This window comes from Suncus etruscus, chromosome 12 (genome assembly GCF_024139225.1).
Source record: "Suncus etruscus isolate mSunEtr1 chromosome 12, mSunEtr1.pri.cur, whole genome shotgun sequence".
Taxonomy (NCBI): domain Eukaryota; kingdom Metazoa; phylum Chordata; class Mammalia; order Eulipotyphla; family Soricidae; genus Suncus; species Suncus etruscus.
The window spans coordinates 74,307,023-74,330,139 of NC_064859.1; the positions used below are offsets into that span (position 1 = coordinate 74,307,023).

Consider the following 23,117-nt stretch of genomic DNA (forward strand, 5'->3'; position numbering starts at 1 on the left):
ACTCGTGAAGGAAGGTTTGCAGCACAGAGTGACTCTGACTTCATTTCCACCTGACTCAGCCTAGGAAGGGAGAAATGAAAAACAAGTAACTATCACTTACCCGCTGTAGGAGCCTCTGGGCCCTCTATCCTGATTTATGACCACATGTCACTCATGGAGCCACATAGAGTGAATTTTCCCATCAGTAGAGCACATTCTTTTTTGGGGAGAGGGGTCACATCCGGCGGCACTCAGGAGTTACTCCTGGCTCTGTACTCAGAAGGCATTTCAAGAAGGCTCGGGGGACCATATGGGATGCCAGGATTCGAGCCGGGGTCTGTCCTGTGTTGGCCCTGTGCAAGACAAACGCCTTACTGCTGTGTTATCTCTCTGGCCCCTGTAGAACACTTTCAACTCGCTTTCCACACTGCTGCTTGTTTTGAACTCGGGTTTACTGCCTTTCTGTAGGATATCTCATAAAACATGAGTTGAGTTTCAGTTCATGTTTGTTTACAGATATTGAGTCATAAAGTAATCCACAAGAGTGGCCAGAGCTATATATATCACAATGGGTAGGGTGTTTGGCTTGCAAACTAGTCAACCCAGGTTCTATTTCTGGCACCCCGTACCCCAAGATCGCAAGGAGTGATCCCTGAACATAAAACCAGGGATAAGACCTGAGCATCACTGGGTATTCTCTCCCACCCCTTAGCCCCTCTCCATAGCCCCCCCCACACACACACACAAGACTCATGGCCTCAAGTTGAACCAGAGCATTTCCATGCAGAAAAGAAAACAGTGCTTGTAATCCTTTGCTGACACATCAACTTTGGTTCACATCACTTCCATTGCCTGTGGTTTCTCTTGAAAGACATGGAGGGGGATTAGCTGGTTTGAGAAGTTTCTTTGGTTTGTTTGGGTTGTTCTGTGTGTTCGTGTTGCTGAGTTGCTCTGGTGTTTGGCAGAGAGCAACAGTGATAACTAAACTTCACTAACATGTCGACAGCTCAGCTTGCCACACAATGTGCATATTCAATGAGTGCTTTGTGTTTGGGGGAACCCAGATTCCCTGCTCTCCCAGCTCTTCATCCGCATGTAGAAGCTTGACTCTGGGCAGCTGAAACAGGCATTGCACCCCCCATCCTCCCAACTCCTGTATCAGGAGGGGTTGTCCTTGTCCTTTCCAGGAAAAGTAGCAGGTTCATGGCCTGGAAGGCAGAAACCTCCCCTCCTCCCCCTCTCTCTCTCTCCTTTCTCTTTCCTTGCTCTCTAGTTCTCCCTCTGCTCTCCTCTCTCTTTATTCCAACCATGTGGTGTGATTTTATCTCTGCCAAGAACAGGAGCTCAAAGATGCCTTAGACATCATTATTTTTCTATGTGTATCTCTGAGGAGCTTGCCTAGGTAGCTAACATGTTTTGTCAGGGCAAAACACCCACATCAAGTAGGTAGGTGGGTCTCTAAGAGCAGGATTTAACCCTTGGTTAGAAATCTGAGTCTTTAAATTGAGGCAGCAGTGGTGCATTTGCATAGTTAGGGAGATCCGTGTCTTCCTAGGAATCTGACAGCCTGGGAAATAGGAGATTGTGTCTCTACACTTGCAGCCTACCGAGTTCAGAGAAAGCCCCACAGCGGACTGCCTCCCCTTAGCCAAGACTGGTTGTGCTTTTTTGGCACTGCCAAGGAAGTGATCCTTGGGACGAATTAACTCTAATTGGTTATCTTCTTTGCCAAATTCCTGGTAGTGTCACACTGCCAAGGGTTCTGTTAAGCTGAAAACAGTGTCCACTAATTTTTATACAATCTCAAAGAGTTTTAGCTGTTCGCCCATCAGGTACAAAGAAGAATGCAGACTTCCTTTAGAAGGTCTTATAAATTGGTGGGGGACTGAATTGGAGCATCTTCCCTCCCCTTAAATGGTCTTCTTTAGCCACTGTCCTTTAACCATTGTCCTTTCCTTTCCTTTGGACTAATTGTAACCGTTTTTGAAATGGTAATAAAATAACCCTTTGGACACATCTCTGACAAAAGTGTGCAGTGATTTCTTCTTACTGTTATGTAGGGGAGGAATATTTATGTGAATGGGGTGGGTTTTGTTTTGTTTTTGTGAATGGATTAAGTGATGGATTGCTAAATGACAGGTTAAACATTCAGGATTACAACTCTATTTTTTTTTTTTTGCCAGCACTTCATTACAGAAAATTATTTCTTGTTATTTCTTGTTGCTACTATGTAGAGGGGGTGGATATTTATGTGATGGGGTGTTTTTGTTTTTTTGTGAATGGATTAAGCGACAAATTGTTAACTGACAGATTAAACATTCAGGATTACAACTCTATTTTTTTTGTTTGTTTGTTTGCCAGCACTTTATTACAGAAAATCATTTCTCTGTGCTTTTTGTACTGAGCCAGTCTTCCCCCAGGACTGTTTACTCTCAGAATACTGTCACCATCAGTTGAGCAGGGTCGTGGTATCTGGTCCCCCAACATAGTCTCTGCCTTCAGCTAGAAATCAAGGCTGGATGCCTAGAGCATCAACAGCGAGTGAGTGTTTCAATCCTGAGGATTCTGTTCGTGTTGACAGATTTGCAGAGTATCTGGTGGCTTCCCATAAAAAATCGTGTTAACAGGATATAAGAGGCATCTGGTGCGATTCTGTGCTGCCAGCAGTGTCAGAGTTGACATGGCTGGTTCCCCATCAGGGTGGGTTTGTAAGCTACCAAGTTCCCCTCATTGAGAGCTCTGGACTCTTGCCTTCTGGCATTGAGACTCAGAGAGCAGCCCTGAACGGCGGTCCTCATCCTCCCAATGCAGACCCGATTCTGAAAGCTGCCTCTGCCAGTGGAGGGTAGAAAGCTTGCTGGGTGTTAATGAGGAGTGATGCTCTGTGCCTCTCTCTTGCTCCCCCACCCATCCCCAACTGTGTTCATTTAAAAACAGGCTAACCGCCCTCCTGCAAAGCTCAACCTTCTAACCTGCCAAGTGAAGACCAACCCCGAGGAGAAGAAGTGCTTCGACCTTATTTCTCGTAAGTTCCCCGAGAGACACCCTTGTTCCAGTACTCGCCTAGGGCAGCCATCCCATCCCCTTCCGGGTAGCAAGTTCGGAAGACCCAGTTTTCCCATTGAGCTGCCTTCCTAGCTAGTGGCACCTGTGCTTGCTCTCCGGGCCATCGTCACTGCCTGTCATGGCAACAGAGTTGGGAATTGACTTGCATCCTATCCTGCTCCCTCAGTTTCCAGGCTGTCCTGTCTGGAAGATTATAGGAGATCAGCCCGTGTCTAAGCTCCCTGTCTGAGACCATAAAACAGGCGCTTCTGTGTGCTGGCCCTTCCCAGCTGGGCCCTGTCAGAAATGAGGCTCAGCTGAAGCGATGGGTCTTCCCCCTGGGCTGGGGAAGCCTTTGTTTCTGAGACAAGTCCACATTCCCCATCACTGCTAGTTCTTGCCGCCTCCCTGTCTCCTTTGTAGCATCCCCGCAGAGCCATCTATTGTGAGGATGCCCTCACCGTACTCCAGGGAGACTGGGGTGAAAAAAAATCATAAAGAAAATAAGACAAGCCTTTGTGCTTGGCAATTTTTTTTGTGGCAGGCTTGCAGTCTGTTGGAGGAAGACACGGCTCAGTCTCCCCTTTGAAAAGGCAGGCACTGGGGGTCAGGCACAAGTGTTTTTTTTTTTTTTTTTAATAAGAGAAAACTCTAGATTCGGGGCCGGAGAGATAGCATGGAGGTAAGGCATTTGCCTTTCATGCAGGAGGTCATCAGTTCAAATCCCGGTGTCCCATATGGTCCCCCGTGCCTGCCAGGAGCAATTTCTGAGCATGGAGCCAGGAATAACCTCTGAGCAGTGCCGTGTGTGACCCAAAAGCCAAAAAAAAAAAAAAAAAAAAAAAAAAGAAAACTCTAGATTCAACATGTAGGAGATATGGGTCCTGTTTGTTTTTTTGTTTTTTTGTTTTTTTTTGTTTTGTTTTTGTTTTGTTTTTTTTTTGGTTTTTGGTTTTTGGGCCACACCTAGCGGTGCTCAGGGGTTACTCCTGGCTGTCTGCTCAGAAATAGCTCCTGGCAGGCACGGGGGACCATATGGGACACTGGGATTCGAACCAACCACCTTAGGTCCTGGATCGGCTGCTTGCAAGGCAAACACCGCTGTGCTATCTCTCCGGGCCTTGTTTTTGTTTGTTTTTTTAATCCCAGTATCTCTAAATGTGAGCTACCTGCTTTGTAAGTAGTCTAGGAATTGGGGGCCGGAGTGATAGCACAGCGGTAGTGCATTTGCCTTGCACGCTGTGGACCCAGGATGGACCCCGGTTTGATCTCTGGCATCACATATGGTCTCCCGAGTCTACCAAGAGTGATTTCTGAGTGCAGAGCCAAGAGTAACCCCTGAACACTGCCAAGTGTGGCACAAAAACGAAAACAAAACAAATAATTATGTTGAGAAGCCAACTTAGCAGGCTTTACAAATAAAGGGGCTGGAGAGATAGTACAGGGATTAAAACATGCATGCCATGCATGTGACTGCCTGGATGGAGCTCCAGCATCATAAGGTCCCCTTGAACATCACAGGGTGCAGGTCTTCATGCCCTGGGTGATTCTCACTGCAAGGCCTGAGCAGCACCAGAGGTGTGTGCCCTCATATTGAACTTCAGTCCATTTATCTGAAAATCACCAGTGGGGCCCACGGGCCTTCTGATAAATGATTGGTAAATAACCCCCAGTTAAGGTTTTGAGAGGCCATGGAGTTATAGGTGTCAGGTCTGTTATGCCTTGTATATGTAGGTACTGGCTTCTATCCCCAGCATCACAGACATAACCTCCATCTCATTTCCAGCACTGCCGGTTATGACTCTGGCAGCTCTAGCTCTGCTAAAACCCTGAATATCAGGGACCGGAGAGAGAGCATGGAGGTAGGACATTTGCCTTGCATGCAGAAGGATGGTAGTTCAAATCCCGGCATCCCATATGGTCCCTGAGCCTGCCAGGAGTGATTTCTGAGTGTAGAGCCAGGAGTGACCTCTGAGTGCTGGCGGTGTAACCCCCCCACCCCCCAAAAAAAAGCCCTCTTACCTCTGCTTGCGAGGCCCCCCCAAATAAAGAATTGGAAAGGACAATGAACATTCACCAAATGGTCAGTGTTCTTGTAAGCTGCATAACTTTAGACTTGAAGCAAGAGAAGGGACAGAAGAATCACTCGTTTCTGTTAAAAGCCACAGTTAACAGCAAGGTCAGGCCTGTTTGGGATGGGAAGAAGTGCTTGGTTTTATACCAGTCATTCATTTCCTAGCGGAGGCTAATTATAATAACATTTTCCTTTTGAATTATGAATGCGTTTCTTCCCGTGCTCCCGATTGCTGGGACTTTCCGTGCTGCAGATGACAGGACATATCACTTCCAAGCAGAGGATGAACAAGAGTGTCAAATGTAAGTTCCTTGGAGGCGAGGTTGGGGTTGGAACTTCACCGTTGTGGGTATTGAACCAAGTCACTCTGTATTTTTCTAGATGGATGTCGGTGCTGCAGAACAGCAAAGAAGAAGCTCTGAACAATGCATTTAAGGGAGATGACAATACCGGAGAAAATAACATTGTGCAAGAACTCACCAAAGAGATCATCTCTGAAGTGCAGCGGATGACTGGCAATGACGTGTGTTGCGACTGCGGCGCTGCAGGTGACCAGGCCGCCTACACAGTATTCTGACATCCCTGCTGTGTTAGGTCATTGATGTCCTTTCATTTCAAACAGGAAGTTCGGCCCATCTCATTGTGCTCCCAGAACTACATACAGGCTGCCTGGTGCATGGGGATGGGTGCGCAAGCTCTCAGCCCCTAGCACCTCCGATTCTGTAGCACCTCCAATCTAGGCCCAGTGACAATCACCAGACAGAATTGAAACACTCGTTGAGAAAAGAAAATAAGGAGTAAGAGTGAAATTAGTGTTGTCATATTGGCTCCAGAGGTTGCAGAGGGCTGATTTCCAGATACAAATCCACCCTCTCTATTACTTTGCAGAACCTTTGTGCTCTCTGGTTCCTGGAAGAGCTGCTATCTTTGTTAGACACCACTTATTCTAACTAGAGAGTGAAAAGCCTAGTAAAGATAGTTGATGAGGGGCGGAGCAATAGCATAGCGGTAGGACGTTTGCCTTGCACATGGCTGATGCAGATGAACCTTGGTTCGATCCCCAGCATCCCATAAGGTCCTCCAAGCCAGGAGCAATTTCTGAGCACATAGTCAGGAGTAACCCCTGAGCATCACTGGTGTGGCTCAAAAACCAAAAAAAAAAAAAAAGATCGTTGACGGGGAGCAGGAGATAGATGATAGGGCAGATACAGCACTTGCCTGCATGTGACCAACTCAGATTTGATACCTGGCACCACATTTGTTTTCCTAAGCACTGCCATGGGTGGACTCAAAATTGAAAAAAAAAATGTTTACAGGTCTTCTCCAAATACCATACATGAAGTGAGATTTATCTACTGCCAGGAATCTAAATAAACCAGGACTTCAGGCTTGCAAAGCAAACTCCCAGGTTCTAAACTTCATTTTCCCCAGCCCCTTGTTTTTTGATTGCATTTTGATGAAGTTTAGTAAAAACTTCATTTTTAATGGACTGAGAGTGTCACTCCAAAATGTAACTAACATTTTAAAAGTTTTAAGCAGTTGACTTCTAATTAGATGAAATAATGGGAGGCCAGGTTTGGAGTTTAATAGTAGTATATATACATGCCTTGAATATATAAAGCACTGGGTTTGATTCCTAGAACCCCCTTTTTTTAATGGAATGACGTAAGGAGATTGAGGATAACTGACAACTTCTTTTTTATTTTTTGAACAATTGTGAAGAAAAATTGTGGCTTAGTGTGGTCATTGCCTTTTCATGCCTCTAAATTACAACACAACATCCATGGAGTGGACAGTTGACAAGTGCTCTGTGGTTCCTACTGCTACTGCCTGGGAGGCTCTGCTGGCTACAGAGAGAGATTGCTTTACCAGTTTGACCATGAAAATAAATCTTTTATGCAGTGGCCCCTTGTATCTCTGGCCTAAGTAGCACCAGGAATGGCCCCCAGCTTCTGAGCACTGCTTTGGATCATCCCCTTACACACGCTAAGAAACATGAATGATTTTAAAACTTGCATGTGTGAGGACAAAAAGATAGTACAGTGGGTAAGGCAGATCTGGGTTCTATCCCCAACACCCCACATGGTCCCCCAGACACCACCAGGATAATTCCTCAGTGTAGAGTCAGGAGAAACCCCTGAGCACCACAGGGTATGGTCCCAAAACAAAAACTTATCAAGAACTTAGTAGGTCTCAGGAAAATACTAGACAAATAAATGAGGTATAAATGTGTACAAGGGCAAACGCCACAGGTTGAGGAGTGACCTATAGGGCTGACTCAGGCTTTGCAAATGGGAGCCCAGGTTTCAGTCCTCAGCATCACATAGTTCTTGAGTACTGTTGGGAATGACCTCAGTACAGTATCCCCTGATGTACTGCTAAGTGTTGTCCCCAAATAAAAGCGAAGCATGGTGACATGGTGCATACATGGGTTGAGTCCAGATAAAGGCAGGGTTTCAGTCCAGCTCTACATGATCCTGGGCCAATATACCTTATTTTTGAAAACACTGGAATCTCCTGAACCCACTTTGCTTCCATAGGCTCTCATATGTGTGAAATGAGGCTATCTTTGTAGGATGGATCTATAATTTCACATTGTGCTCTTACTATTGTGCCAAACAAACATCATCACATATATGTGTCATTTTGAGTTAGCATCTTTGTAAACATACAGACAGGCATGTTTTAATACTGTTTCCCATGTGGTACCAAACTTTAGCAAGACTCATTTTTCTCTAGCTTCCCTGTACTCAAAAAGGATTGTGGGGACCATGTTTGGGCCATATTTACAGTGTTCCAGGTTGACTCTTGGCTCTGTACTCATAGATCACTGGTGGAGCTCGAGAGCATCTATGAGATACTGAGTATAGAATCTGGGTCTAATGCCCTACCTACTATACTATCACTCTAACTTCTACTTAAATGACCTGGTTGGCAAGGGAGTGGTCTGTATTCAGAACCACCCTGGAGCCTGGGGTCAAGAAGGAGCTTGTGGCCATTAGGGTTCACTGTGCCCTACATACCTAAATATTATTATTCACAGTGTCACTTGAAGGAAGGGAAGTAGATGAATGGGCAGAGAAGACTGGACACATGCCTGTGTGTGGGTTGTGTATGACTTGGTAATCAAGGAGGAATGAGGGCTCTGTCTGTGCCAAGGACAGGCACACCATTCTCAAAGCTCCTTGTTCTGTAACTGCAGGAGAAAAGTTCTGGCTCCGGACCTCAGCCGCCTGCAAGCTCCAATGTTTTTTTATTTTCTTTGGCAGATCCAACCTGGCTTTCCACCAATCTGGGTATTCTGACTTGTATTGAGTGTTCTGGAATCCACCGGGAGCTGGGCGTTCACTACTCCAGGATGCAGTCCCTGACGCTAGATGTGTTAGGAACATCTGAACTGCTGGTAATGTCCCAGATCCTTGATTTGAGACTAGAAATAAATGGTTTGAAAGCTCAGGTTTAATTTGGCATTGATATATATTGTATAGATGTTTTGTTTCAAATAGCTCTTGAGGTAACATGGTCTATATCAGTGATGACATTGAAGCTTTTGGTGTACAAAGTTAGTGCACTGACACTACCATCAGAGTGTAATTTGACATTTTGGGCAGGGGAGGGGGAAGACAAGACCACGCCTGGCTGTGCTCAAGGAACTAAGAGGTGTCAGCGATCATTGTTATAAATTTTAACCCATTTTTAATTTCTTTACTTATTTTTGGTGTTAGGCCACCCCCAGCAGCACTCAGGGGTTACTCCTGGCTCTGTGCTCAGAAATCACTCCTGGCAGACTTGAGGGACCATATGGGATGCCTAGAATCAAAACTGGGCCTATTCCACGTCGGCCACTTGCAAGGCAAACACCCTACTCTGGCCCCATTTTTAATTTATTAATATTTCACCAGACTGGTGGCTGTTGTTAATGTGAAGTGAATTTAGGCAGCTCAAAACTGACAATTCCTCCTCCAAAACTAGTGTTTGAAGACAATCTTATAAAACTTTATCCCTAGATGCATATGAAGAGAAACTAAGAACAGGAGCATTGAGACTGGTGTGGGCTTGTTAAATATTCTCTAGTCCACAGCATTCAATAGACAGGTCTGATACTAATGCGCTCAGACAATGATTCACTCACTCTTCCCACAGCATCAACCACTTTCTGACAAGACTGTGGTTATTACTTGGCTTAAGACTCTAGTCGACTTTTTTTCCTCTGTCCCTTCTTGTTGCCCTTTTGGAAAGATACTTTTTGTTTGTTTGTTTGGTTGGTTGGTTGGTTGGTTTTTAGGCCACACCCGGCAGTGCTCAGGGGTTACTCCTGGCTGTCTGCTCAGAAATAGCTCCTGGCAGGCACGGGGGACCATATGGGACACCGGGATTCGAACCAACCACCTTTGGTCCTGGATCGGCTGCTTGCATTGCAAACACCGCTGTGCTATCTCTCCAGGCCCATGTTTGTTTGTTTTTTATTTTTATTTTCTTTTACTTTTGCTGTCTTCATTTCTTAAAAACAATAATTTAAAAAAAAATAACCTGTATGATCATGGGGTTTAATTCTTGGCCCAAAAAAGAAATGAGAAAAAGTGGAGACTCTTTTGTTTCTATAGTTGTATATAAAATATTTAATAAGATCACAGTAAGGAGTTGAAACATTTTCTGTAAAAAGGAGCCTGTGACCCCCCCTGAGACACGAGCCACATCTGTGTGGTGGTCCTGTGAGGCTCCCTCAGATGTGAGGCAAGGCTCTTTCTGATGTCCATAATAGCTAGTTAGGAAGATGTGTTTGAAATTCTGAGGGAATTTGACAGTGGACAGTAAATATATTAAGTGGCTATTGATCACCATTGATTTTTATGTCAGGAACAATAGTCTTGACAGAAAATCAATTTATCGTGGTCAATATATTTCTCCAGAGACTGTGAATCTTAATGACGACCCTGGATCTAACTTGCCTGGACTTCTAATGCATTTACAGCTACCTTGTCAAATCTTCCCATCTTTTCAGAGAATTTCTCTATGATGTGATAGACAAAAGAGTGAAATTAGAGTGGATCCTAGTAGCCCAGTGAAATGAATATCCCTGTTTACTTCAAATTTATCTCTAGGGATTGGAGCAATAGCAAAGTGGTAAGCCACTTGCCCTGCATACAGCTGACCCAGGTTTGATCTCTGGTACCAGATACTGACCCCTTAGCACCACAGGAGATCCCCCTGCACAGAGCCACTGGGTGTTGCCTAAAAACCAAACAAAAATACCAGATGCTGCACTCTAAACTGCACTCAGGGTGACTCATATTTGTCTTGGTCACATTCTGCTGTCATCCCTATAGTCATGCATTTTTCCTACTCCTTCTCAGAGCTATGAGTAACTCCTGAGCATTGCAGGTTGTGCCCTCCATCAAACCCTCCTCCCCAAAAAAGAGTAGGAACTGGAGAGATAGTACAAGGGTTAAGGCTCTTCCCTTACAGGTGTCCAAACCCAGAAATTACCTAAATGCCAAGTCAGGAAGAAGCTCAGAACACCTCTTGGTTTGGTCCTAATATCTCCTCCCCCCCACCAAATAAATAATCACTCTTGTCTTCCTAGATGACCTCACCATATTTCTCATGAGTCTTTTTACTTAATTCTTTTTTTGTTTGTTTATTTTGGGGGGGTCACACCCAGCAATGCTCAGGGGTTACTTTTGGCTCTGCATTCAGGAATCACTCTAGGCAGTATTTGGACCGTAAAGGATGCTAGGCATAGATAACACAGGTCTGCCACGTGCAAGTCAAACACTCTATCCATTGTACTATCTCACTGGCCCCTTTTTTGCTTAATTCTATACATTGCTTTCTGGCCAGGGGTTTGCAAACTGGTTGATCAGATGGAGCCTGGGCTCTTCCACTGTTTTCTATTTGTTCATGGTTCCAAGCGCACTTATGTTGCATGATGATAAAGCAGGTCTCAGCAGCTGCCATGAAAGTATTTTGCAATAATCTGTGTTTCCTTTTTTTTTTTTTTTTTTTAGTTTTTGGGTCACACTCGGCGGTGCTCAGGGGTTACTCCTGGCTGTCTGCTTAGAAATAGCTCCTGGCAGGCACAGGGAACCATATGGGACACCGGGATTTGAACCAACCACCTTTTGGTCCTTGATAGGCTGCTTGCAAGGCAAAAGCTGCTGTGCTATCTCTCCAGGCCCTGTGTTTCCTTTTAACAGCTTTTAGAAACACATCTTTGTGGAAACAAACTGGGATAAGTGAAGCCTTAATTTAATTAGTTCTCGGAAGTTCGGCCATTTTAACGACTTTATTAGACACCAGCTAAAAGCCTTAGATGTAAAAGCAAATCTTTTCTCAGAAAACCTTATAATCATAGATTTTAAGAAGATAAATTTCCTTCTTACTTATGACTTTTTTTAAGGCCATGTGTATGCAAAACAGTATCTCTGGTGCTAGGATCTTTGCATCTTAAGTGAAGGAAATATTGATATTGTGAAATAGAATCTCAGTCAATAATTTGTTGTTGTTTGAGAGACAATTCTTGCTGTGCTTGAGGATTGTTCCTCACTTCTTTGCTCAGGGATCAAGCCTGGGTCATCCTATCCAAGGAAGCACCTTCTTCGATGTGCCATCTCACCCAGCTCCTCATCAATAATTTAAAACACTTTCATCAAGTTGAAGAGCAGAATCAGTAACCATTATTATTGGTGATGTTCTCGACTTATTCCAAACTCCCTCCACAAGGTCATTAACAAGCTATCATTAAGCAAGTCAGCCCACAACCAGATCTGACAGAAGTACAAGCTAGAGAGGGCCTTCAAAGAACTATCATTCTAACTATTGTTTTTTCTGAAATGAAAGTGAAGCCTCCTCAGGAGATGGAGGCCCGACAAAGGCACAGCTTCTGATTAAGCGACCAGTTTGTAGGCTTCAGACACCGCCCAAGAGTATTTACATACATCTTAGCTCAGCTGAAGAAAATTGCGTCCTGGGGCCGGAGAAACAGCACAGCAGTCAGGTGTTTGCCTTGTACGAGGCCAACCTGGGATGGACCCAGGTTTGATTCCCGGCATCCCATATGGTCCCCCAAGACTGACAGGAGCAATTTCTGAACACAGAAGTAGGAGTAACCCCTGAGTGCTCCTGGTGTGGCCCAAGAACACGCACATACACACACACACACACACACACAACACACACACACACACACACACACACACACACACCTGCGTTTTGAAAATGACAGTTTAGGGGGCCGGGTGGTGGCGCTAAAGGTAAGGTGCTTGCCTTTCCTGCGCTAGCCTTGGACGGACCGCGGTTCGATCCCCCGGTGTCCCATATGGTCCCCCAAGCCAGGAGCAACTTCTGAGCGCATAGCCAGGAGTAACCCCTGAGCGATACCGGGTGTGGCCCAAAAACAAAACAAAAAAAAACGAAAAAAAAAAAACAAAAAAAAAAAGAAAATGACAGTTTAGGCCAGAGAAATAGTACAAGGTTCTTGCACACAATGGACCTCAGTTCCATCTGCAGCCCTGTATACGACCCTCCTGAGCCCCACGAGGAATGAGTCTCAAGCATAGCCAGATGTGGTGTAAACACTACCACTACCTCCCCAAAATGAGACCACTGTTTTGCATGTGTGAGGCCTGGATTTGATCCCCAGCACTGTTTTTTAAGAAAGATCAGAGGGGCCAGAGTGAAAGCCTAGCAGATATGGCCTTGTGTGGGGCCAACCTAGATTTGATTCCCAGAATCCCATATAGCCTCCTGATCCCCCCAAGATTGAGTGTTGAGTGTGACCCAAAACAAACCAACCAAATAAAAGGTCAGAAAGGTGAGCGTATTTTTCTATGTGGCCAAACCATATTTTGTGCCCCAGAACCTGTGGTCTGTTATGTTTTTAGTTTTGGCTTGTATGGGTTTGGGTTTTGCTGTTTGAGCCATACCTGATCATCTAGCCAGGGTCAGACAAATGCTTGGCAGACACCTTAGTGCCTGTTTGATTTCTCTCACCCTTCTTGTACATTTTGTTGTTGTTGTTGTTTTTGGGTCACCCTTGGCAGCACTCAGGGGTTACTCTTGGCTCTTAGCTCAGAAATCGCTCCTTGCAGGTTCAGGGGACCATATGGGATGCTGGGATTCAAACCACTGCCCTGCATGCAAGGCAAATGCCCTACCTCCATGCTATCTCTCTGGCCCCCCTTCTTGTACATTTTGATGAGGAAGAATTTAAAATGCATGGGGGGTTCTTAGCTCTGCCTCCTGGGATCAGGATCTTGTACTTTCTGGGACTCTTTCTGACTGCATATTAGCAGTGCTGTCTGCCTATTGAACCATTCTCCTTGGGTCTGAGGTGGTCCAATAAATATAGGAAGCAGAACCAGTTGATATGGTTGTTGAAAGAAGCCAAGCCAACTAATGTGTGACACTTTAGTCTTATCTCCACAGTTTTGGGTGGGAAAATAGATCAGTCCTGGTCCTTAGGCTCCTGCGGTTCTTGCTGGAAGGGAAGCAGCTGTGCTAGCTGTGGGGATGCGCCTCTCTCCCATGCACCAAGTCAAAGAGAACCTTTCACCTCTTGTTCCTCTTTTCAGCACATGCACAGAAAAGAATGTCACCATCATGCTTCCCCCTCCCAGATATGGAACTAGGGCAGAACACCCCCTCCCAAACTCCACCACCATCAGCAGCACCATTCTTGCCCCAAATTCTAAAAACAGTTTCTAGATCAAGGGTCAGTCTCTTCTGTTCAGTGAGTCCCGCCTAGGTAGGTCTGAGGATTTGCAGAAATAGAGTTCCCAGGCCTTGCCTGCGGGGAATGGAAAGACAGGAACACAGAGACACACCCACGAAAAATTCCCTTCTCCTTTATTACACTAGGCTGTCTTCAAGCCTCAGTGTTTCTGGTCCAGGCACCCAGCACACCCCAAGGCTGTGATGGAACAGGCCCAAGGCTGAGGATGGCCTCTGAGTAAATGAGCAGGGCTTAACTGTCCTAGATCTGATCCTGCTGCTGCATGTTTTCTTCCCAGGAGTCCTTGGATCCTGGGTATAGGGAGTTGCTCTGGGCATGAAGGACGTGCCTTGGGCCTTCCCTACCCCATGGGTTCCTGCCTCACCTTGGCCTGTGGTCCCATATTTTCTGACATGTCTCTGCAGTCTTCCTTCACAAGTGTTTTGCTTCTCTTGATAGTTGCAGAGGTTTCTCTGCAGGCTGACATAGTCCCTGGAACTTGGCAAAACAGTGAGGTAGCACATTTCTCTGCATCAGATGAGTGACGTACACACGCGGTGGCTCCCCGGACCAGCTGTCCCCTAATAAACCAGCCAAGTCCAAGCAGAAGGGAAGCAGCTTTTGATTCCCGGGAAGTTCTCCCCCTCGTGCCCCATCCCCATCTGCTGCTCACAGACTGGGAGGCACTGGGGCCTCGGCTTAGGCTGTGATTCGCCTTCTGCAAACGCTTGGTTATGACTAGGAAACAGTGTCCTGCTAATTGGAAGCAAGAACCTGAGATCAGGCTTAGATCACTCTAAGCAGGGGTTCTCGGGCTAAATCTCAGTCCTGGGTCTGATCCCAAGAGCCCATAGGGGCTGGACTGACAAGTATGTCAGCTGTTGGCCCTTGATCTGATTGATGGCCATCCTACCCATGAACATCTCTGGGAAGGTGGCCCACCTGACAGTGGCCAGGACAGAAGATGTTAGTGGCAGAGCATTGGTCAGAGTCTGGAACTGGGCATCAGATAGGAAGCTTTGTTTCCCCACTAAGCATGACTTATATCAGGAAAGCTGGTCCCCACTAAAGTCTGTCCTAACCTCTGCCTTCCTCACACATCTGCCCTGTTGCTTATCTCCATATCCTTCTCCTCCAGCAGGTCCCTGTAGGTAGAGGCGAGGGGTCCAGCACTTCCACAGCCACCCTACCCACAGAGTTCATCTGGGTCCCTGGGTCCTTGTGGCCTCATTTTGCAGCAAGGAAATGAAATCTGGTTTCATGTCTTTCAATCTTTCAACGTGGTTTTTTTCCAGTGCCCCTTTCTGTTTACTGGATTTCTTTACACCTGTAAGTGTCTGGCCTAAGCTCACCTCTCTGTTGGGTGCTGGCAATAGTAGCCCCTGCCCTGGGTGCCTGCTCAGAATCCTGCTGCTCCCCACCCCCCTGCAGGGCTGTCACAGGGCTGGATTAACAGACCAGGATCTGTAATGGCACATCTGCTGTGGAAAAGGCTGCCCAGTATTCAGTACTCATTCATTAAGATGTGTTTATTTAATTTGCTGACAAGTCAGGCTGATTGACAAGTGAGGAGCCACGTGTTTCATTCCCAATGCTTCTGTTTTATTGGCTAGTGCCACCTAAAGTTTCCCAGTTGGTCATTTTTACAAGGCAGTGAGGTAGGGAGCATTGCCATGTCACTGATGACAAATTGAAATTTGATTAAATTAACTCACTTCACCAGGATAACCACATCAGACAATAGAGAGAGTCACACTTTGAGCCCAAATCTTGGCTTCCTCGCCCTGTGCTTTCTGTGTGCCAAAGCTTCTTCCTGACTGGCAGAAATAAAGGCAGTTGGATGTATTTGGTGCATGGGCTTTTGTGGGGGCCAGGAAAGGATGGGAGCATCTTGCTCTGGGTTTCTCGTCTCCTTGTCCACGATGCCCCCTCTGACCAGAGGGCACTAAAGAGTGCTGTTTTCCATCTCTTGGTTTGTGTATGCCTTTGGGCTTTGTCCATCTTCATTAAAGGCAAACCACTTTATTGCTCTATTTCTTAGTGGTGTTCAATAAATTATTAGATGTGTGAGTAATGTGGAGCACTGGGATATATTAATAATTGAGTGCCCTGAAATAGACTTTTACTTTTGCAGCTTGCCAAGAATATTGGGAATGCAGGCTTCAATGAGATTATGGAGTGTTGCCTTCCAGCAGAGGACTTGGTCAAACCCCACCCAGGCAGCGACATGTAAGTAGGGTACGGGCCGTTCTCACTTGCAGAACAAAGGTTGGCCCTTTCTCTGAGCTCCAGAAACCAGGGGAGTAACGGATTCCATCACTTCCACTGCATCATTTCTGCTGCTCTAGGAGGGAGTATATTGGCTCTGGTTTCTTTGTTTGGGGTTTTGTGAGATTTTTTTTTTCTGTTTCTTTAACCTCTTGAGGTGTCCAAGTAGAAATGTAATGTGGCTGTTTTTCTTAGGAAGAAACTATTTGAACAGGCCTGTTTGTGTCCTGAAGGGGGTGTGGTGGGTCTCACCTACTGCTGATGGTATGTGGGTTCTCCCTCACCATTATGCCACTTCTCTTGATCCCCTTTGGCAGGAGAGAAGGGCACACCAGCAATTCTCAGCCAGACAGGCTTCAGTTCAACACAAAGACTCAAGCGCCAGGGTTACCTGGCCCACCTCAGCAGTGCTGGGCATCTCCAGGGCTTCTCCCAATGATGTTCTGGGGATCTGTGGTGCTTATGAATTGGACCTGGGTCTAGCATGCTCCCTAACCCATTATACTATCTCCCTACCCCTCCTGTGGCCTTTTATTAGTTACCTCTTAGTTCCTGACAACCTATGTTCTGATCCCTGATAAGGTTCATTATCAGAAGCCTGGTTGCACACCCTTCTTTTTCATTGCCCTTGCAAAGGCCAGGAAAATTGTTTCTTCCTAAAAATTTTTTGTGACAGGGGCTAGAGAGATAATACAACTGGTGGGATGCTTGCCTCCCATGCAACCTTAATGTTCAATCCTTAACACCCCATATGGTCTGCCGGGCAATGCCAGGAGTGATTCCTGAGCATCACCAAGTATGGCCCAAAAAGCAAAACCAAAACAAAACTGTTACAAACAAAACAACCAAAGGAAAACCACCCCTTTTTTTGTTCGTTTCTTTTTTATTGTGACTGAAGTTCATTACACAGAATTATTTACAGTACATAGTGGCAATGAATGAAGGGCTTTCCCACCACCAATGTTGTCCTCCCTCCACTCCTGTCCCCAGCTTGTCTCCCACCTATCCCTCCTTTACCCCCCAGAATCCTAGTGTAACTGGTCTCCACCTTACAGCTTGTTATAGGTTGGGTATCTATTCTGTTTGGTGTTCCAGTCTGGTCATTTTTTATTTATACTACGTGTTCATATGACTGGTCCTGGTATCATTCTTTTCCCCTCTCAATTTATGAGGCTGAATGATTCAAGTTATGCTATTCTGTTGGAGATAAAAAGATTAAGGAAAAGAGAAGAAAAACTTGGTATCAACTACTAAAATAGAAAAAAAAAATCACCGAATAATATCCACAAAAGTGAAAAAGAAAGAAGTGGAAGAAAAAAGAGAAGTGAGATAATATCAAAAAACAAACAAAAAATAAGGCAAAACAAAACCAGAAAAAGTGGTCAGTGGCAGGGCTTGGTGTTACCACACCATTTTTTTTTTTGGTATAGGCACAGTAAGTATTGGGGAAGGAAGGAAATTCCTGTGGCCTCCACTCTTGAAGCATATTGTCTTGGGAACAACCACTGGCTCCATACCTTCTCATTGCCATATCCCAGGATTATTTTTTTTTTGAACCACCCCTTCTTTTAAGAATAAAAAAACCTTTTGTTGTTTCTGTTTTACTGAGATAGCAGATTTCATTAGAAACCTTTAGGCCGGGGCTGGTGAGGTGGCGCTAGAGGTAAGGTGTCTGCCTTGCAAGCACTAGCCAAGGAAGGACCATGGTTCGATCCTTCGGTGTCCCAAGCCAGGGGCAATTTCTGAGCACTTAGCCAGGAGTAACCCCTGAGCATCAAACGGGTGTGGCTGAAAAACCAAAAAAAAAAAAAAAAAAAAGAAGCTTTTAGGCCTTATGCACCCAGCTGACCCATGGAGGCAGAGCTTATCACATATCACAGGGGCCTTCCTGCCAGTCCTAAACAAAACATAGGGTAACTCACGTAAGTTAACACTGATTCAGAGAAAGAAGGCAAGACCATTCTAGCTTGAATTCAGCCCTCAGTGATGGAAGCCTGTCTCTCCTCGGAGGACGGGGTGATCACTTGCCACAACATAGGAAAGACAGCTGGAGACTGTAGGAGGAGAGGGAGAGATTTCTATACTCTCTAAAGAGATTATACCTGTTGGGGCTGAGTGATAGCACAATGGATAGGGCCTTTGCCTTGCAGGTGGCCAACCCAAGTTCAATCCCTGGCATTCGATATGGTCCCCCGAGCCTACCAGGAGTGATTGCTGAGTACAGAGCCAGGAGTAACTCCTGAGCACTGCCTAGTGTGCCCTCCCCAAATTAAAGAGAGAGATTATAGCTGTATCTGCATCTTGAATCTGGATCAGAGTCTGGCAAGAAAGGGGAAATGAAGAGTGAGTATGGGAGAGAGCAGAAAGATGAATTCCCTGAAGAACTCTGGGAATTGTGACCAGGTCCTCCTGTGACCTGAGGAAGAAGGAGCATGGCTTTAAGAGCTCTCCAAGAAGCCTGGCTGAGGTGTCTCAGCACTCAGAACTGGGAGTAGTTCCACCACTGCAGGAGGGTATAGTCCCAGCACCAGAAATAAGGCATTCAATGTTCTTAAAAGAGAAGGGGAAAAACTCTGGCAGGTAAACTTCCTTTCCAAAGCCATGAAATGTGGTATTGCAGAAAACCAGTCTCAACCCATGTTAAAAAGACTGTTCGATTCCTTGGGGAGCACTGAGTGCATTTTAATTTTTCTGAAAGGGGGCCGGTTAGCCCAATAAGTTTGGGGACCTCTAACCTATATCAGATTTGCCCCCAGGGCTTTAACAACTACTTAAACAGTTTCGGGGGGGGGGCCAGAGTGATAGTACAGTAGTATGGCTCTGGTCTTGCTGGGGCCAACCTGGGTTTAATCCCCGGCACCCATATCAGATCCCCTGAGCATCACCAGAAGTGATTCCTAAATGCAGAGCCAGGAGTAAACCCTGAGCACTACTGGGTATGACCCAAAAACCAATTTCATGTCACCATATAGATTTTAGTTTAATTGTCTAAAAGACAGAGTTTTGTTTTTTTTAAAGTTCGTGAGGCCTGGGTTGTTACTTAGTGAGCACCGTGTGCTTTGCATTTGCATTTGTGGGTTTAGTCTGCCTCCAGAAAACAAAACAGAACCACCGAAAGCACCACTAAACTCCCCACTGCCCTGTAGCTCAGCCACTCATAAAGCACTGAACTCTTGTGAGGGTCTGCCAGGAATGTACCCAGATCAGCATACTCAAGGCAAGTGCCTTAACCCTTTTGCTATCTCTCCAATCCTGTCATTGCATTTGTCTCTTTGGAAGAATCTCAAGGACTCATCATTGGCAGAGCTGTTCTCAACAAAAGAAAAAAATGCAAGCTTTGCCCATAGGGGCCTCCCAGACTTCTGCCCAGCATGTAGCATCTGGATGGGGCCCTGCAGCTTCTTGTGTTGGAAATTGGAAATTTTCAAGTGTGTCTTGCAAGTGCTCAGGTGTCAGAGAGTAAAGATGCAGCACAAGTCATGTGGATCCTCTTTCCAGTGTTTTCTTCTGGTGTCTTATACCAGGAGACCGGGGCCAGACTTTCCATAGAGCTGACCCCAGATAATTGGGTGGGTGCTGGGCATATTTGATATGCCACTATCAAGGTTGTGGCTCTTGATAACTTACGAGACAATTATGTTTGATTTCAGGAATGCAAGAAAGGACTACATCACTGCCAAGTACATCGAGAGGAAGTACGCAAGGAAAAAACATGGGGACAACTCAGCCAAACTACACAGTCTTTGTGAGGCCGTCAAGACAAGAGATATTTTCGGATTGCTCCAAGCATATGCAGATGGTGTGGACCTTACAGAGAAAATCCCCCTTGCCAATGGACATGTAAGAATATAGATGGCTCCTTAGAAAAAGAAAAGGGGAGGGGCCAGAGCCATAGTACAGGGTGGGTAGGGAGTTCACTTCACTTTGGCTGACCCAGGTTCAATTCCTGGCATCCTATATGGTCCCCGGGCCCACCAGGAGTGATATCTGACCTCAAAGCCAGGATTAACCCCTGAGTATAGCAGCTGCCCCCCCCCAAAAAAAAAACAGAAAAAAGAAAAGGAAGGAGGACTGGAGACATAGTACAAAAAATAAGGCAGTTTTCCTCTTTGGAAAAAAAAATAAGGCAGTTAACTTGCAAGTAGCCAACCCTGATTCAATCCCCAACATTCCATATGGTGCCCTGAGCACCATCGGTAGTAATTCTGAGTGCAGAGCCAGGAATAACCTCTGCCAAAAGAAAAGAAAGAAATAGAGGTGGGGCAGAGAGCACAGCTTTAGGGAGTTTGCCTTGCATGATGCCGACCCAGGACGGACCCGGGTTTGATCCCTGGCATCCCCGAGGACCCCGAGCCAGAAGCGATTTCAGAGCCCGGAGCCAGAAGTAACCCCTGAGCACCACCAAAACCCAAAAATAAATAAATTAATTAATAATAAATAATAAATAAATGAAAAGATTGTTCTGTCTGATTTTCAGGAGCCGGATGAAACAGCTCTCCATCTCGCAGTTAGATCTGTGGACCGCACTTCCCTACATATCGTGGACTTTTTAGTCCAGAACAGGTGAGCATTCTAGAATGAGGGACGTGCTGGGCTTTTGTGTCTTGGTGTTTCTGAGAGAGGAATACACCACTGCCTCATGACCTTGGCCCTGGTGCCAGAGTGTGGGAATTTGCCAGGTCTAAATTTAAATTGCATGCCAGGGAAAGTGCTTTGAAGCAGGCAGTGTTCCCGTGCTACCCTGGGTGTGCCTTAGAATGTGAGCAAAGTCTCTTTGTGGTACCCACAGAAGCAGCTTTTGTTTTGTGGGGTTCAGGGAGAGTCATTGGTGATGACCCAGACTGTAAAAAAGCAGACACTTTGGACTGTTCCCCCAGCTTGTCCTGTGATGTGGATGCCCTGACCCTGATTGGAGGGGACTCATGGTAAGAGGGATACAGAACTCCATGCTATGCCCACTGGTCCAAGCTATCGTTGTAAACCTGACCACTGGGCTGTGTTCAGGTTGCTTGGTTGGAAGGTTTGCTTTGATTTCTCATCAGAAGTGGCCCTCGGTGAGTGTTTCAGGGCAATTTAGCACAGGCCACAGAGTTCTGTGGCTGTGGCCATCACCCCAGACTCCTGATGGTGGGAGGCCTGACTAGACTAATTCAGGTATCTTGATTCTGATCTTTCTTGAAAAGAGGGAACTTGTTAAAAGCCAGCGAAGTCCGTTCATATGAACTGGATTAATTTCATAGTGCAAAAGCAAGGGAGCTGTTTTGTGTTTCTGTCTTTCCCTGCTGTTCCTTGAGGAGGATGGGAGTAAAGAGGATGAGGAGGTACAGGGGGACCCACCATCTCCTTCCCTGGGAACAGGGACTTGATGAGCTCTTGGTGGAAGCATCTCTCAGGGCCCTGTCTCTGCTGGAGCCTGAGTGCTTGCCGAAGCCCAGCAGCTGGGACTGGAGAGCTTATGATTATAACCAGCAGGAAGAGGCCTCCTGCCTGTGGTGTGGATTCTCTGAGCTGCCGAGAAAAGTGCCAGTGTTTGTTTTCCAGAATGTGAGGAGCAGGAGGACAATCAGAAAGGGAGGCTCAGGGCCAAAGCGGTGGCACAAGCAGTAGGGCATCTGCCTTGCACGCACTAACCTATACCGAGGTTCAATCCCCCGGCGTCCCATATGGTCCCCCAAGCCAGGAGCAATTTCTGAGCTCATAACCAGGAATAACCCCTGAAAGTCACTGGGTGTGGCCCATTTGGCCCAATAACAAAAAAATAAATAAAAAATGAGGCTCTATCAGTATGTTTTAGCTGGTTCCCTCCTGGTGTTCGTGTTAGCTGTTACCTCCAGTGGTCACTCTCCTCACTATTGGTCTCAAAGTACAGAGCTGCCGTTCCCACTCTTGGGAATATGACAGTGGCTCTGATTTCAGGCCTGCACCCAGGAGTGGGGCTGAGTTGCTTTTCCACATCAAAAATAATGAGCAGCAAGTATTGTTTGTTTGAAGGATAACTGTTCGTTCTTATCTTAAATGGGGAGAATGTTTGCAAATCTCCTCTCACCTATGCCCAGCCATGCATGAGCCTTCATGTTCATGGCTTTGTCTCAGCGCCAGTGATGCTCCTCTGCTGTGCTCTGTTCTGCTCCATCCTCACCACGTAGTGACACTGACTATAAGAATCCTATAGACCAGTGCAGTCCCCAAATCCTCTTTCCTGGAGAGTCTCTTTCACATCTTTCTCTGTGTCATATTCCTTTGGACAGCCAGGTGGCTTATACAAGATTTCCTTCAGCTTCCCTTGACATGTGGTGTTTAGAGGTGTGACAGTAGAACAAAAGTAGCCCAAGAGATAGAGAGTGGTAGGGCGTTTGCCTTGCATGTGGCTGACCCGGGATAGACCTGGGTTCCATTCCCAGCATTCCATATAGTCCCCCAGCCTGCCAGGAGCGATTTCTGAGCACAGAAACAGGAATAACCCCTGAGGCAGTTGGTTGTAGCCAAAAAGCAAAAACAAAAAAAAAAGAGTGGCTGAAAAGGAGGCCCTAAAACCGTCTTGAGGGACTGTAGCAATAGATAAATATAATGGGTAAGTGCTTGTCTTGCACGCAGCCAATCCAGGTTCAATCCTTAGCACACCATATGGTCCCACAAGCGCTGCCAGGAGGGATTCCTGGGTGCAGAGCTAGGAGTAACTCCTGAACATCAGCAGTGTGGCCCAAAAACCTAAAAAACAAAAACCATCATGAAAGCAAATATTCCAATACATTATTAGAAGGAAGAAAAATACATCTGTCCTTTATTTTAATTACATAAACAGTTTGATCCCTGTTTTGATTAGAAACAACACAAGAAAGAATTTGATGTTAGGTTTTGGCAAAAAAAATGCCAAATAAAAGTTTCTATCCAGCAAGATCCTGTTTCTAAGAGAAGTCTATGAAATCAGTTTAATTGATTTTTTTAACATGACTTATTCTTCAATGTTTCCACATGTGGAGAAACTTGTCCTGCTTTTTCATTTCCCAGATAAAGAATTTTGGAGGGAAAAGCATCTCC

The 23,117-nt window shown here is 45.9% G+C and overlaps 1 protein-coding gene across 1 annotated transcript in view; it reads left to right on the top strand.

The window, feature by feature from the left end:
- Positions 1-23,117, top strand: part of ASAP2 (ArfGAP with SH3 domain, ankyrin repeat and PH domain 2) — a 187,925-nt gene that overhangs the window by 144,299 nt on the left and 20,509 nt on the right. The window contains exons 12-18 of the mRNA XM_049784516.1: positions 2,917-3,004; positions 5,352-5,400; positions 5,480-5,646; positions 8,368-8,501; positions 15,946-16,040; positions 19,730-19,919; positions 20,557-20,642. Coding sequence (XP_049640473.1) covers positions 2,917-3,004; positions 5,352-5,400; positions 5,480-5,646; positions 8,368-8,501; positions 15,946-16,040; positions 19,730-19,919; positions 20,557-20,642 — 809 coding nt within the window. The remainder of the gene's footprint in view (positions 1-2,916; positions 3,005-5,351; positions 5,401-5,479; positions 5,647-8,367; positions 8,502-15,945; positions 16,041-19,729; positions 19,920-20,556; positions 20,643-23,117) is intronic.